Genomic DNA, 16,719 nt, shown 5'->3' on the forward strand with positions numbered 1-16,719 from the left:
ACACATTGACAGTGACAGAGGCTCAAAGTGAAGCAGTGCACCATGTTTCAAGATATTCAGAGAGTTTGTGGAAAGCAAACACTTGACAGACAGTACCTGGTGAAGATGGTGGCCTCTGATATAATATATTATGTTAAAGGTAGACTGCGCTTCCTGATTTGGCCTCATTTTGAAGATTACTCATTAAGAAACGAGAGTTGTCTTGAGCGTGTGGTTTAATGTGGGTGTGTTATGTTCGCATATCGTACCCTGGGAGGTATTGTTGTTTGTCCCTCCTGAGTGTTGCAAAATTCCGGGTACTTTCAATAAATTTGCTGGTTTTCCCGAGATCCTGGTTGGAGGATTCCCGAAATCAGGAGGGAATAAGCAACCGTATGTCACCGTAGAAACGACATAGGAACTTTCTGAAAAGAGTCACTTAATAAAATTAATCTAGGCTAAATCAAGAAATCTGTAATTAATTTAGAGGTTTTTGCAGAGGTCTTAGTCACGCAATTTTACATCTAGCTAAGGATTTTGGTGCAGTATTTCTCAAGTGAAAACATTTGCAGGAAAAACTAGTCAGCGCACTGCATATAGTCTATCTGGCTGCGTGCTCAGGACTGATTTCTGAGAACAATATCATGTCTACAACTTCCTCATCAGCTGTCAAACTATCGTAAATAAAGCACAAGCTACACACTGTTTATCAGTGCCCAAAATCACTAGCTGGCAAGCTAAGTTCCAACTCTGTGTTTGTCAATGACGCTAGCAAGTAGTAGCTAGCAGGCACATTGAGCAGCCAGGCCACAATCAGTTTATCAAGTCACTGGCGAGTGGCGACGTGTGCTTCGGTGCCATTTAGTTATTCACAACTTTCTCACTATCTATTAATAACAGAGTATGCGTCTGTCTGGCAGTGTTTCATAACAGGTCGCAGTAGAAACAAGTCACAAATGGGTTTTGGAATATTGACAAGTTGCAGTTAGGATACAAGTGCGCTCTGATTGTTTCAATTCTCAAGTGATTGACTTGAGTGATTGGATTGACACTAGAGTCAATCAGCCAGTGGCCAACCCATAAAGGCTTAGGGCCAAGGGTTATTCAACATAACAATGGCGACGTGTTGTCTTCTGTAAACAAGTCTGAGGGGCTGCGTAATGGGCAGGTCTGTCTCACGGTCTGGAGGTTCTGGCTGCTATGATTGGATAGAGCGCATGCAGCTGATAGAGCGCAACCACACAACTGCTTCTCTTGTGTTACTGGGCAAGTGGGCATGATCGTAATCCATACCCAAACCTCCAGTAACTCGTGACGAACTCACAAAAATCAGTTTTGTGCGAAATATCTTATGACGATAATTAACACTTTGTAGTCAATTTTGACACTTCAGAGTTGGCTTAACGTTGGACCAAAACTAGCTAACAGTAGCTAACTCCGTTCCGTCCATATGTGGGCAACCGCAGCATTCAAACGAGGCTGCAATGAAAACTAATGGGACTGTAGCGACTGTGTTGCCGTCAAAATCTGGGGTGTGAACTAAGTTTCGATTCAGTGTTGATTGACATGGTAATGGACCAATAGTATTGGAGAAAAGTTGAAAAAATTGACCCCGCTGACACTGTACGTTAAAGTGTGACATGTCACGACGTAATGTACCGCACGCATTATTCAACTCATTCTGTGCCGTACAGCCTCTTTACACTAGGTGTAGCGCTTCTCTCGCAGATTAAAAACAAGAAATGATCAATGGTGAGTGTAATGGTGAGTGTAAAGTTAATTACTCGTGAGTTCATCAATAGTTAATTCAATCAATTGTTAATTTTTCACGTAATCACTGCGAGCCATCATGACTCTCAAAAACCGTGACACCCACAGTTTAATTGAAAAAATTTAGCGCCGCCCTAAAAAACCTATTCAAATTCGACACAATACTTCAAATAGGTATGTAATGAGACATTATATAAACTCTTTATAGTGTTTTATTTACATTTTAGAGGTGATAAGTTGGACAAATCGGGTGAAAAAAGCCGGTTCCCCACACTACATATCTCCCCCTTTCATTATGACGCAGTAGCTTTCGCTTCCCCAACCGCTATTTTTAAAAAGACCCGGCGGAGCTCCATTGCTTTCTTCAATCATGCAGAGACGGGCAGCATGACGGTCTCGTCATTGATTTTGCTGGAAAGGGAAGAAATTGTGCTTTACAATGATATTCATATTACAGTTGACCTGGAAGTATTAAGTTTTTGGGGGCACTAAAATAAGGTCAAATGTACGGAACAGCGCGATGTACAAAATTGTGCTAGCTACCGTTAGTTAGCAAGCATGTCTGTAGAGCGGCACCAGAATAAAAAAAAAACACGTCTTACCTTTTTGTAGTTAATAAATCCAATGTGAAACGTGATAACTATAGTATCCTTAACTAGCGTTGAAAAAGTGAATCCATTATTCTCTCATAAAAATCTCCCCAATTTCTTAATCACACTTGTAACGTCAGTAATAAGCTAGTAGACTATGCTTCGGCCGGGGAGGGGGCAGGAAAGCTTACACAAGTACACACAGTGGCAAAGATTTTCAGCTGGCAGGCAGACACTGGGATACGTTTCTGAGTGACAGAGTGAGGGCCTTGCATAGGCGCTTTGTTGCGTTTTTTGTGTGACTGTAAAAAATGCCCGGAACGTAAAATAACATTGTTAACCGGTTCCCATGCTTTTAAAATAATTGTTCTGTTCCGGAACAGTATAGATCACATTAGTTCCCGGTTTTGATTCTGTTCCTCAAAATATTCTGTTATTTTATGGTTTTTGGTTCGGTTCCTTGAACTGGTTCCCAACCCGTTTCTGACTCATATCGATGTTTAAAACCAGATAAGTTGGTTCATAAGGGGAAGTTGACCTTTAATATATGTATATATGTACCTGGTGAAGAAGATGGTGGCCTCTGCATCGGTGGTCTGGGGCTGCAGAGCGTCGTATACATACTTTAGGTCCTGAGTTCCTGTCAGCTCTGGTAGGCCTGACAACGTCATCTGTCAATCACACGCACGCATACGTGTGAATTTGTTTTGCTTTGAGACCTAGTAAAAAGGGCTTTATAATTGCAATTGCAATACATTATCATGTACAACGAAATGATTTAGTAACAAAAGACTAAGAACCAATGACTTGAGGAAGGTAATATACCGTAGCCAGCAAGGTTTGATTTATGAGGCTAGAGTAGAGCATTTGAATCACAAAGGTACACTCAAAAAATTCCTTAGACCAAGAAGAGGGCCATCACCAAGGACTAACAAAAAAACAGTACCCAGGCAACACCAAAGTAACCATTACAAGTTATTTACTAGGCTGGCATCACACTTTTAAAAACACTTATTTCATGAAGCAGTCTCCTTGTGCACCATCTGTCTCCTATGGTCGTTGTCATGTTAAATGTTTGGCATGACAACAACCATAGGAGTCCGCTATACAGCACACGCTGATCTGGGACCAGGCTAGAACTTGAACTTGACAGCAGAGTGTTAGTTATTACCAGGGAGAGCAGGTTGAGGAAGAGGCCTGAGTGTTTGCGGATGAGGTTGTAGGCCTGGGAGCACAGGTCCACAAACAGCTGGAAGCGACTGGTGGGCCTCTCTCCCCCGTTGATCACGTAGGCCATGTCAGAGGTAAGCACAAATGGAGCACGGTCCCTGGCAGAAGGGGAGCGACAGGAAGAGAAAGGCTCAATAAAACATGGGAAACATGTAACCTGGTTAAATAGTGAGTGTTCTGGTATAAAGCTGGAATCCTTAAATGGTGAAACTGCCACGTCTGTTTGCAATATTACAACAACAAAGTTACTACAACCAACGAATACCGTTTTTTTCTTCCCTCAGACATCACGTGCAATAGAACAGCAGAATATCTACTGCACATTTGTTTTTACCACGCTGCGCGACGCTCCTCACCTCCGCTTCCTCAACAAAACAAAAAACAATAACAACGGCGGTGGGGCGGACAGTGGCGCCGTTTCCCCCTACTGCGGAGTCCATCTTGAACCAAGCTACATGTCATTTTGTATGGACACCTGAAAACAACATGCAACCTACTTTCTGTTTTGCCTGGTACATTCTGGTTTCCCAGGTCTAAATCAGAGAAAGAACAAAAGCAGTAGACACTCAGGCCCCATCTTGAGTGCAAATGGTTCTCAGAGCGCACGTTCCTGTTGTCAATAAACCTTTACTTCTAGTACTTGAACTAAGCACAGAATTTACTTTTAATAAGCAGTGGGAATAGGTTAGCGAGAAACAGTAAACGTTTGGGGAGAGAGTGAGGGAGGGAGTAATGAGGGAGGGAGTGAGGGAGGGAGTGTGCTAGAAGATTAGTGGGTCAGATTTGAACCCATGCTAACACTGTTACATGTGTTCTGGAGGAAGCAGCTTAGACCACTAGACCACCCCAGGTCACACTCTTACCTTTTGAAGCTGCCGAACATCTGGGCGTGGCCCAGAAACTTGCCAAAGTCGATGTGGAACATGTGACCGGTGGAGCGCAGCATGATGTTGTCGTTGTGGCGGTCGCAGATACCCAGCACGTAGGTGGCCACGCAGCAGCCCGCGCACGAGTAGATGAAGTTCTCCGAAGCCTGGACACACATAGTGAGGGGCAGAGAGGAGGAGTGAGACACACAGAACATTTTCACACTATCGTGCCGACCCAAACCAAACTGTGCTGGCTTGGATTTTTTCTGTTCACATTGCCCTCTTCAGCACTGTTCCAGCAACCTTGGTGGATGTGTGACCAGGGCAGCTCAGAACAGCTTGATTTGGCTTGGCTCCATTCAGCTCAGTGTGAAAAGCCCTACAGTATCTTGTTCTATCTCTAAAAAGAACTCGGAACTCTGAGCTAAATGTGACCTGCATACGTAAATTGGGACTTTCAGCTGAATCATGCATTGATCAAGGACAAATCAGTGTGTAACATATGCACATTGAATACAGACAAGAAATAAAGAGTAGATGTCAGTTGTTCATCTTCTCAACCTCATCCTCTGTAGGAGTCTGGGTTAGGGTTCAAAGGTCTGAGTGTCAGGTTTCGGGGTGAGACAGTTACCTTGTCGTACTCGTCCTCAGCAGGGTTGTACTTGCGGAGCCACTCCGCCAGGGGCTTGTCCTTGAAGGAGCCCGTCACTCCGTACTCGGCCTGGATTTTCCTCAGGGTGTCGGAGGACGGCACCAGCTCCACCATACCTGGCAACATACAGCACCACGACACACACACACTATGTCAAAACCACAGGCATGGCATGAGTACACACTGAATTATAAATTAGTCAACCGGATGTAATGTGATGACGAACACCAAGTTCAGCAGCAATCATCTAACAATCACCCATTGAAATATGAAATATGGCCATGACGGTGCAGTTGCATTGACTTTGAAGCAAGCTTTGTCATGGCCAGAATGGTAGAATCAGAGCAGAGGTTGTGTTGTCATGGGGACAAACTGGTTTCAGTAAGTTTCATTCAAATCAGAATGATTTAGTTAGTGATTTGAGTATATGAGTTCTAGTCTGTGTGTATGGTACCGTTGTCTTTCCCGGTGGAGATGCATTTGAAGTTGACGATGCGCAGGTCCAGTCCCTCCTGAAGCCAGATGCGGTCCATGATCCGGATCATCTGCAGAGCCAGCATGTCCTGCCTCAGGTCCTCTCCCACCTAACACACACACACCAAACACACACAAGCAGACAAAAACACACACACCAAGAGACACGTTAGTTACCATCCACAGAGACTTATTCTAATATTCTCATTACGGAGTTTCATTCCATCTGTGTATCTGCAAGTCTGGTCAAGCAAAGACTCCCATACACATTCTATCGTCAGGGCCTGGTGTTATGTTATGTTATGCCACCAGGTGGTGCAGTTTCAACCATGAAAGACGATGCAAACGAGTGTAGTAACCGATCTCTTCCCTGTGGGGAAGATAATGGACAATGCAGCGTTGATATCAAGCTGTTATAGCATCAAATCAAAACACAAAGAAAACTCTTTAGAATGTATTCCTGCATTCCTTCAAGCTTCAAATACTCCCGAAGCAATGGTTAAGTGTGCCATAAATCATGCAGAGAATGTGTCAAGGTATTTCCAGAGAATGTGTCTAGAATATGTCAAGGTATTTCATGGACTACTTAGTATTACATTTGTGATAAATTGCTTGTCTACGGAACTTGGCATCTTTCAGAGACTCTGGCTTCATAGAAATATAATCTAGTAGTCTAATCTGATAGCTATTCTATTTGTATGTGTGAGCCCCCATTCACAAAGCATGGCCAGAATAGGAGTGTTAATATAGGATCAGCTATTTACAAGGCAAAACTGGTCCTAGATCAGCACTCCTACTCTAAATACGTCCCAGGTGTGTATCCCGGCCTGTATTTAGAGTAGGAGTGCTGATCTAGGATCAGCGTGTCCCAGCCACCCACCTTGAACATGACGTTGATCTCCTCTCCCAGAGGGTCGGAGTTCACCAGGGCCAGCTTCAAGGGCACCGCGTTGGAGTTGAAGAAGGAGCACGACTGTACATACACATATACACGTGCGCACACACATACACACACACACACACACACACACACACACACACATTAGATCAACAGGCCCAGATATTGTATTCTAGTCAATGGCCTCTTACAATAGAGGTGGTGGGGGTACCTGAAATGACCTGTAGATGAAGTGCCAGTCAGCATTTGGATGGTGGAGGTTATGATGACATCACTAGTCACTAGGACGACTACAGTATGGGTCAGGACAACTCATGACCGGCAAGACTTAAATGTACCGGACATCCATATGCATTGGGTGCGAAACGCATTAGGGCGTCCATCCACGGTGCTCAAAATCACATTTACATGATTGTAATTAGTCTTAACAGAAGAGAAATTAGCATTGTCTAAGCAAAACATTACCCATTGTGTCTTCATCCCTGCTATAAATCATAAATGAATATCATTAAAAAAAGAAAAAAGCATTTAGCCTAGAAGAACAAGTCACCTACACAGTAGTAAAACAACTTCAAAATATATGTGTATAATATCATTTGTGAACGACCTGTCTTATAGGCTATTAGTATGAACATTTTCATTAATAAATAACAAAACACAGCTGTTTTCAAATACAATCTAGGCCACTCTAATTTAATTTAGCCTCTCTTTGTAATTTAGCCTCTAATTTATTTACGTGGTCCTCTGTAGCTCAGCTGGTAGAGCACGGCGCTTGTAACGCCAGGGTAGTGGGTTCGAACCCCGGGACCACCCATACACAAAAATGTATGCACGCATGACTGTAAGTCGCTTTGGATAAAAGCGTCTGCTAAATGGCATATTATTATTATTATTATTATTATTTAGCCTAGGCATGAACATTTTAATTAGGCCTAACAAATAACAAAACATGGTTGTCTACGAACATGAGGGCCGGCCGGTCATGGCTAGAATGGATCCAGCTTTTTTTCAAATTAACGTCAGATTTGACTTTTCGTAGCAGGTTAGGAGAACTTCTGCAGCAGGTTACGATAATTAACGTAGCAGGTTTGGAGAATTAACGTAGCAGGTTAGGAGACTGAGATTAAGGTTAGGAAAATGGTTAGTGTTAGCTAAAATAATCTCCTTTTATGTTAATTTGACAAAAGCTGGATGCCTTCTAGCCATGACCGGGCCAGCCCTCCCCACAGCAGTGCAAAGAGGACACTCTAGGTGGCCATAAAATGAAGAAATTATATGTAAATAAACTAAATTAATTAAGGCTGGTTCATTGAGAGAAAGTTTATTTTAAAATGCTCCTGTGAAACGAGGACCGCGCCATGCATTTATGAAAGCACTTGTTTCCAAACCTCAAATTATATCTCACTCTTTTCACAGTTCTACTGGATGATGTTAATAAATGTTATGTTTATTGTCATTTGAACTATCGTGGGGTCGTGACTCGTGTCATGTGTGATATATGTGGCTTATTGATAACTCTGTTTCCTACTGTAGGCAGATGGCTGCCTAGTGATTGCAACATTAACTCCACTGTGAATAGTTGACAACAATGTTTTGTTTCCAAGTGCTACTGAATAAGCTCAATTGAAATGCACAAATTGCGCATGATACATCATTACCCTAGTCTATCAATCCATTCCACATCTTTATACTATACAGGGGTGGCATATGTTGATCTTGCCTAGGGCGGCAGCAGAACTGCTAGGAAAGGGCCTGACGAACACAATCATTTGCCTTTCATTTACTTGCGATTGCAGCGGACATTGGCCTGCTCAAAGTGAGCCGCTGCTGTTGGGAAGTCAAAACTCTCCAACTCCTTGGAGCAGCTTGATGCATATCAGCCTCATTACTGGAGGCTGTCTTTACTCTGTTTTGGAGAAAGAATCCCCTCTCGGCGGACACACTGGAAACTGGAATAATCAACACAATTGCAATGGATGTTGTTGTTGTTGTTTTTTGGGGTAATTTTGCTGGCAACAATTGTATTTATCCGCTTTTCATATATATATATATATATATATATATATATATATATACACACAGTGAGGGGAAAAAAGTATTTGATCCCCTGCTGATTTTGTACGTTTGCCCACTGACAAAGACATTATCAGTCTATAATTTTAATGGTAGGTTTATTTGAACATTGAGAGACAGAATAGCAACAAAAAAATCTAGAAAAACGCATGTCAAAAATGTTATGAATTGATTTGCATTTTAATGATGGAAATAAGTATTTGACCCCTCTGCAAAACATGACTTAGTACTTGGTGGCAAAACCATTGTTGGCAATCACAGAGGTAAGACGTTTCTTGTAGTTGGCCACCAGGTTTGCACACATCTCAGGAGGGATTTTGTCCCACTCCTCTTTGCAGGTCTTCTCCAAGTCATTAAGGTTTCGAGGCTGACGTTTGGCAACTCGAACCTTCAGCTCCCTCCACAGATTTTCTATGGGATTAAGGTCTGGAGACTGGCTAGGCCACTCCAGGACCTTAATGTGCTTCTTCTTGAGCCACTCCTTTGTTGCCTTGGCCATGTGTTTTGGGTCATTGTCATGCTGGAATACCCATCCACGACCCATTTTCAATGCCCTGGCTGAGGGAAGGAGGTTCTCACCCAAGATTTGACGGTACATGGCCCCGTCCATCGTCCCTTTGATGCGGTGAAGTTGTCCTGTCCCCTTAGCAGAAAAACACCCCCAAAGCATAATGTTTCCACCTCCATGTTTGACGGTGGGGATGGTGTTCTTGGGGTCATAGGCAGCATTCCTCCTCCTTCAAACACGGCGAGTTGAGTTGATGCCAAAGAGCTCGATTTTGGTCTCATCTGACCACAACACTTTCACCCAGTTCTCCTCTGAATCATTCAGATGTTCATTGGCAAACTTCAGACGGGCCTGTATATGTGCTTTCTTCAGCAGGGGGACCTTGCGGGCGCTGCAGGATTTCAGTCCTTCACGGCATAGTGTGTTACCAATTGTTTTCTTGGTGACTATGGTCCCAGCTGCCTTGAGATCATTGACAAGATCCTCCCGTGTAGTTCTGGGCTGATTCCTCACCGTTCTCATGATCAGTGCAACTCCACGAGGTGAGATCTTGCATGGAGCCCCAGGCCGAGGGAGATTGACAGTTATTTTGTGTTTCTTCCATTTGCGAATAATCGCACCAACTGTTGTCACCTTCTCACCAAGCTGCTTGGCGATGGTCTTGTAGCCCATTCCAGCCTTGTGTAGGTCTACAATCTTGTCCCTGACATCCCTGGAGAGCTCTTTGGTCTTGGCCATGGTGGAGAGTTTGTAATCTGATTGATTGATTGCTTCTGTGGACAGGTGTCTTTTATACAGGTAACAAGCTGAGATTAGGAGCACTCCCTTTAAGAGTGTGCTCCTAATCTCAGCTCGTTACCTGTATAAAAGACACCTGGGAGCCAGAAATCTTTCTGATTGAGAGGGGGTCAAATACTTATTTCCCTCATTAAAATGCAAATCAATTTATAACATTTTTGACATGCGTTTTTCTGGATTTTTTTGATGTTATTCTGTCTCTGACTGTTCAAATAAACCTACCATTAAAATTATAGACTGATCATTTCTTTGTCAGTGGGCAAACGTACAAAATCAGCAGGGGATCAAATACTTTTTTTCCCTCACTGTGTGTGTATATATATATATTTTAATTGATTGATTTATTTATTTATCAGCCAAAACCCGGCATTTACCGGCTAACGGAAACCCTGGTATGGGTCATGGCCCATATGTTGTTGAGATGGTAAAAATGATTTTGATGATCAAATGGGCATTTGCAGAGACAATGGACTTACCTTGATATTGAGTTGTTTGGCCTCCAGGCTGGGGCTGAGGGGCAGTCTGCAGCTGTTCCTCTGGAAGAACGACTGCACCCTCTCCAGACCCTCCTGGAGCACCATCTGGACACACACACACACAAGCAAATAGTTTAATTAGTGTCAAGCAATTAAGGTTTGAGAACGCTTTATTTCATAGTTTAGCTGGTATTTCCAACGGAGTTACAAGGTAAAATGTTTAACTTAAACACAATTGGTAAATAACTGGTTCCAAATGAAAGAAAAGTGGTTTAACCGCATCAGTCCTGAGACCCCAGCAAAAATCGGCTTTTCATTTATCTGACTTTCATTTATCTGCATGTCCAGCCCTTATATTTAGCCTCACAAGGAAGTATTGTACCATTTTCTTTTCAAGACAACCAGGGTTCCAAGTAGAACACAACCCTATTTGACATAAACAGTTGAATTCATGAGTTTTATTGCCAAAGCAAAAAACAGATAAATGAATTTATATAAATGCATTAAGTACAGAAATTGTTTGCTCAGTGGGAAATGAGTATCCAACTAGTCAGTGACAACTCTGTGGAGTTTGGAGTTTGTGACAGAAACTATGTGAGCTTATTAAAGTATTACAGACACTATGTACAGGGTTTTCCTTTGGTCTTCTATGTAGAAGAACCCCTTACCTTCTAACAACCCTTGTGTAGCTTGTGAGCGTCATAGAGCAAAACATGTTGCACGTGCATGTTCGGTAGAGTGTGAGCTTTTCATAGATAGCTTTTAATAGTTTGTAATTCAAACCATTCTGACTCTACAGATGTTTTTGTAAAAAAAGACCCGGCCCCCTTTGAGATCCGCCCATGTTTCACAAACACCGCTCTAGCTCAGGCCCGGTTAATCACACTGACGGTTGGTTGGTACCAACAGATGCCGAAGAAATAGATTAAGTCTGTAGCTCAAACTCACAATGTATTTTCTTTTACCTTTATTTAACCAGGTAAGCCAGTTGAGAACAAGTTCTCATTTACAACTGCGACCTGGCCAAGATAAATCAAAGCAGTTTAAAAGGGATACGAAGTCCTAAATCACGCCGGCGAGACTCATTGGGTTAAGAAGACATCCCTACCATAAGTAAATACAGGATTAACAGCAGACTGTAAAACAAAGTGTTATCAAGCCTTTATAGAGGCTCCCTGAGGTATAGGTTGGACATTCTAGTAGTGTGTGTGGGTGTGTGTGTGTCTCCAAGCCCCATCACCTGTCGTGTGGAGCCCCCGGCCTGCCGGACCTTCTCGGCCAGCGCCCCCAGCAGAGTGACCAGGCGGGTCTGTTTGTCCAGCTCATCCCGGAGGCCGGCCCCACACAGACACAGCAGGGCCCCCAGCACCTGGTCGTACCTCCGGCCAAACGCTGGGTCCTGCACTGCATCTCTCAGTAGCCTGGTAGGGAGAGAGGATCAGAGTACAACGGGATCGGACAAAGCAGTCGATGCTGCTAATAGCTCCGTATAGATTACTGTCTCTTTTTGGCGACAATATTTAAACTGCAAATGACTTTCCTATTCTTACTACATGTAGTCCTACGATTAAGTTTCCCAGCCTAGATACCGACTTAAAATTCTCTGTTTTGGGCGTCCGGGACAAGCACACTACCTCCTGTTCCATAAAGGTTCAGACCACTTAGCAGAAGCCATGTATATCTATATACAAGCTATGCTATGCTATATACTATACTATGCTAAATATTATACTATTTGCTATGCTATATACACTATATGCTATGCTATATACTATACTATGCTATATACTCAACTCTTACCCTACGAGGTCCGGAGCCTGCTGGTTTTCTGTTTTACCTGATAAAAAATTGCATCCACCTGGTGTCTCAGGTCTAAATAAGTCCCTGATTAGATGGGAACAATTAAAAAAAGTAGTGGAACTAGCTTCGAGGTCCAGAGTTGAGTTTGAGGGCTATATACTATGCTACTAGTTCAGTGGGTGGAGACTCACCAGTACAGGTAGTGGGCGATGCTGACGTTGCCCTGTGCTCTGGACAGTAGGAATATCACCAAGGCATTCTTTAGGTGACACTCAAACTTCAGGGCCTGAGAGAGCCACAAGGACATGGGACAAGGAGATGGGGTGAGAAAAGCATTCAGAGTCACTAACAAACTGATTACCTGTGTATGTGTGTGTGTGTGTGTGTGTGTGTATGTGTGTGTGTGTGTGTGTGTGTGTGTGTGTGTGTGTGTGTGTGTGTGTGTGTGTGTGTGTGTGTGTGTGTGTGTGTGTGTGTGTGTGTGTATACACTAGACTGTTTACCTGCACTAGCTGAGGCAGGTAGTCTGCCAACTCGTCATCACTGGTGGATTCGATCCAGCTGACAGCCACACTCCTCACCTCTGTGTCAGCAAACCTGCAGGACAGAGACAAAGAGAGACAGAGTGACCTTCAACCTACATACCTTACAGAAAAGTACAATCTGACTGTCTACTATTTATTGAACTACAGTCAAACACAGGTGATTGAATTAGTATAGGTTACATTCTCTTAGATCTCAAGCTGTCACGCTAACCACAAGCAAGTACACACACAGAGAAAAATATAAGACTCCTGTGATATCAACTCGCACCTCCCATTTTACAAATCTAACTTTTTTCTATTGACTATGAACCAAACTAGTTTCACATACTCAAACTCGAGGAGTTCTCTCAAACACCTTCTCTCAAACACCTTCTCTCAAAGTCTCAAACACAAGTGTATCAAGTGTTCAAGAGAACGTCTGTCTGTGTGTGTGTGTGTGTGTGTGTGTGTGTGTGTGTGTGTGTGTGTGTGTGTGTCTGTCTGTCTGTCTGTCTGTCTGTCTGTCTGTCTGTCTGTGTGTGTGTACACGCCACACATACTTAGAGTCAAGCAGCTCCAGGGCACAGACGGGTTGGAGCGAGGGCCAGTGATGGAGTAGGGAGTGGATCTCAGCCATGCTGCCCCAGTCCCAGCTGGGGGCGCTGGCCAGCACCTTGGGCAGGCTGTGGGTGTGGGTCCGGCAGTGGTGCCGCTGATCCCACAGCAGCTGGCGGTCGGCCCGCGTCAACCTGGGAGAGGGAGGGAAGAGGGAGAGACATAAACAATACAAAACATCTTTATTGATCGGTGATACAGAGACAACGGAAATTGTTCATTTTGCTATTACAGTGCCCTCATACTGTACAAACACACGACCGTCTGGGAGCAGCACAGGGTCAGCCACAGAGTAGCGCCCCTGGAGCAGGTTTGGGGTTAAGTGCCTTGCTCAACGGCAGTAGGTGAGTCATAGGATGGGTCAAAACATAGACCACTGCTGACAGGGTCATCACTATCTGGCAATAGGATGGGTCAAAACATAGACCACTGCTGACAGGGTCATCACTATCTGGCAATAGGATGGGTCAAAACATAGACCACTGCTGACAGGGTCATCACTATCTGGCAATAGGATGGGTCAAAACATAGACCACTGCTGACAGGGTCATCACTATCTGGCAATAGGATGGGTCAAAACATAGACCCCTGCTGACAGGGTCGTCACTATCTGGCAATAGGATGGGTCAAAACATAGACCCCTGCTGACAGGGTCATCACTATCTGGCAATAGGATGGGTCAAAACATAGACCCCTGCTGACAGGGTCGTCACTATCTGGCAATAGGATGGGTCAAAACATAGACCCCTGCTGACAGGGTCGTCACTATCTGGCAATAGGATGGATGACAGTGCGACACTCTCGCTACCAATGCCAAAATGCTTCAACCTTACCCAGTCTAAAGCCATCCACTACTTGGCAATGTAACCTCTGATGATATACCTTTTATTGCACATGTTAGTGTGTCCTTTGTAACTTGGTGATCTAGGACTATCCATGTTAGTGTGTCCTTTGTAACTTGGTGATCTAGGACTATCCATGTTAGTGCATCCTTTGTAACTTGGTGATCTAGGACTATCCATGTTAGTGTGTCCTTTGTAACTTGGTGATCTAGGACTATCCATGTTAGTGTGTCCTTTGTAACTTGGTGATCTAGGACTATCCATGTTAGTGTGTCCTTTGTAACTTGGTGATCTAGGACTATCCATGTTAGTGTGTCCTTTGTAACTTGGTGATCTAGGACTATCCATGTTAGTGTGTCCTTTGTAACTTGGTGATCTAGGACTACCCTGGCTGGGTGTGCACCTGTTTACTACTTAGTTCACTACTACATCTAAAAGCATTGGATTGGTGAAAGCATGGGCTAGTGGGAGTTTTCATCGTGTTTCTTATACCGGTCATTTCCTTTTAAATCAGTGAAGGGAAGTGAACAAGTGCACACTAGCTGAAGTCTCTTGTTCTAAGAGAATCTTTACGACTCGGAAATACACCCTAACAAAACAGACGGCAAAAGAAGAAGATGGTTAACATGGGAGTAAATGAGAGAACGCTCAGAGAAAGTCAAAGGGATTAGCGCCTCAGAAGAAATGGCTCTCTGTGGAGGCTGGAAAGCCTAATGGATCTGGCTGGCAGCCTGGCAGAGGTTGGCACTAGTTGGTAGTGTGTAAGTGGGCATTTATATGCCCACAGTTAAACGTCTGGGGGAACAGACACTCTGGAATGAGAACAGATAGACTTCTATGGTCTGGGTCTGGGAGGACTGGAGAGTCATTTGGGGATGAAGTCTTGAAACTTACATCATAATGCCCTACATAAGAGTGTTATAATATGACATTAGTTGTTATAAAGCTGGACTTGGCACTACTCCCCTCCGGGCGCAGGTATAGGGCACCAGCCTGCAGGAAAAACACAACTAGACAATCATTTGTACCAGGTGTGATATCTCTCCTAAACAGCTGGGGTTAATGTCCCTATCCACCCAGTAAGGTGTGATATCTCTCCTAAACAGCTGGGGTTAATGTCCCTATCCACCCAGTAAGGTGTGATATCTCTCCTAAACAGCTGGGGATAATGTCCCTATCCACCCAGTAAGGTGTGATATCTCTCCTAAACAGCTGGGGTTAATGTCCCTATCCACCCAGTAAGGTGTGATATCTCTCCTAAACAGCTGGGGTTAATGTCCCTATCCACCCAGTAAGGTGTGATATCTCTCCTAAACAGCTGGGGTTAATGTCCCTATCCACCCAGTAAGGTGTGATATCTCTCCTAAACAGCTGGGGATAATGTCCCTATCCACCCAGTAAGGTGTGATATCTCTCCTAAACAGCTGGGGTTAATGTCCCTATCCACCCAGTAAGGTGTGATATCTCTCCTAGACAGCTGGGGTTAATGTCCCTATCCACCCAGTAAGGTGTGATATCTCTCCTAGACAGCTGGGGTTAATGTCCCTATCCACCCAGTAAGGTGTGATATCTCTCCTAAACAGCTGGGGTTAATGTCCCTATCCACCCAGTAAGGTGTGATATCTCTCCTAGACAGCTGGGGTTAATGTCCCTATCCACCCAGTAAGGTGTGATATCTCTCCTAAACAGCTGGGGTTAATGTCCCTATCCACCCAGTAAGGTGTGATATCTCTCCTAGACAGCTGGGGTTAATGTCCCTATCCACCCAGTAAGGTGTGATATCTCTCCTAGACAGCTGGGGTTAATGTCCCTATCCACCCAGTAAGGTGTGATATCTATCCTAAACAGCTGGGGTTAATGTCCCTATCCACCCAGTAAGGTGTGATATCTCTCCTAAACAGCTGGGGTTAATGTCCCTATCCACCCAGTAAGGTGTGATATCTCTCCTAGACAGCTGGGGTTAATGTCCCTATCCACCCAGTAAGGTGTGATATCTCTCCTAAACAGCTGGGGTTAATGTCCCTATCCACCCAGTAAGGTGTGATATCTCTCCTAAACAGCTGGGGTTAATGTCCCTATCCACCCAGTAAGGTGTGATATCTCTCCTAAACAGCTGGGGTTAATGTCCCTATCCACCCAGTAAGGTGTGATATCTCTCCTAAACAGCTGGGGTTAATGTCCCTATCCACCCAGTAAGGTGTGATATCTCTCCTAAACAGCTGGGGTTAATGTCCCTATCCACCCAGTAAGGTGTGATATCTCTCCTAAACAGCTGGGGTTAATGTCCCTATCCACCCAGTAAGGTGTGATATCTATCCTAAACAGCTGGGGTTAATGTCCCTATCCACCCAGTAAGGTGTGATATCTCTCCTAAACAGCTGGGGTTAATGTCCCTATCCACCCAGTAAGGTGTGATATCTATCCTAAACAGCTGGGGTTAATGTCCCTATCCACCCAGTAAGGTGTGATATCTCTCCTAAACAGCTGGGGTTAATGTCCCTATCCACCCAGTAAGGTGTGATATCTCTCCTAAACATCTGGGGTTAATGTCCCTATCCAACCAGTAAGGTGTGATATCTCTCCTAAACAGCTGGGGTTAATGTCCCTATCCACCCAGTAAG

The 16,719-nt window shown here is 44.1% G+C and overlaps 1 protein-coding gene across 1 annotated transcript in view; it reads right to left on the reverse strand.

The window, feature by feature from the left end:
* Positions 1 to 16,719, reverse strand: part of LOC311148869 (phosphatidylinositol 4-phosphate 3-kinase C2 domain-containing subunit alpha-like) — an 80,368-nt gene that overhangs the window by 8,662 nt on the left and 54,987 nt on the right. The window contains exons 16-26 of the mRNA XM_084185865.1: positions 13,202 to 13,390; positions 12,621 to 12,714; positions 12,309 to 12,403; positions 11,558 to 11,738; positions 10,318 to 10,422; positions 6,445 to 6,537; positions 5,545 to 5,674; positions 5,070 to 5,206; positions 4,433 to 4,602; positions 3,511 to 3,667; positions 2,901 to 3,010 (exon numbers count right to left, since the gene is read on the reverse strand). Coding sequence (XP_084041991.1) covers positions 2,901 to 3,010; positions 3,511 to 3,667; positions 4,433 to 4,602; positions 5,070 to 5,206; positions 5,545 to 5,674; positions 6,445 to 6,537; positions 10,318 to 10,422; positions 11,558 to 11,738; positions 12,309 to 12,403; positions 12,621 to 12,714; positions 13,202 to 13,390 — 1,461 coding nt within the window. The remainder of the gene's footprint in view (positions 1 to 2,900; positions 3,011 to 3,510; positions 3,668 to 4,432; positions 4,603 to 5,069; positions 5,207 to 5,544; positions 5,675 to 6,444; positions 6,538 to 10,317; positions 10,423 to 11,557; positions 11,739 to 12,308; positions 12,404 to 12,620; positions 12,715 to 13,201; positions 13,391 to 16,719) is intronic.

This window comes from Coregonus lavaretus (assembly GCF_964263955.1).
Source record: "Coregonus lavaretus genome assembly, chromosome: 21".
In the NCBI taxonomy this organism is placed as follows: Eukaryota; Metazoa; Chordata; class Actinopteri; order Salmoniformes; family Salmonidae; genus Coregonus; species Coregonus lavaretus.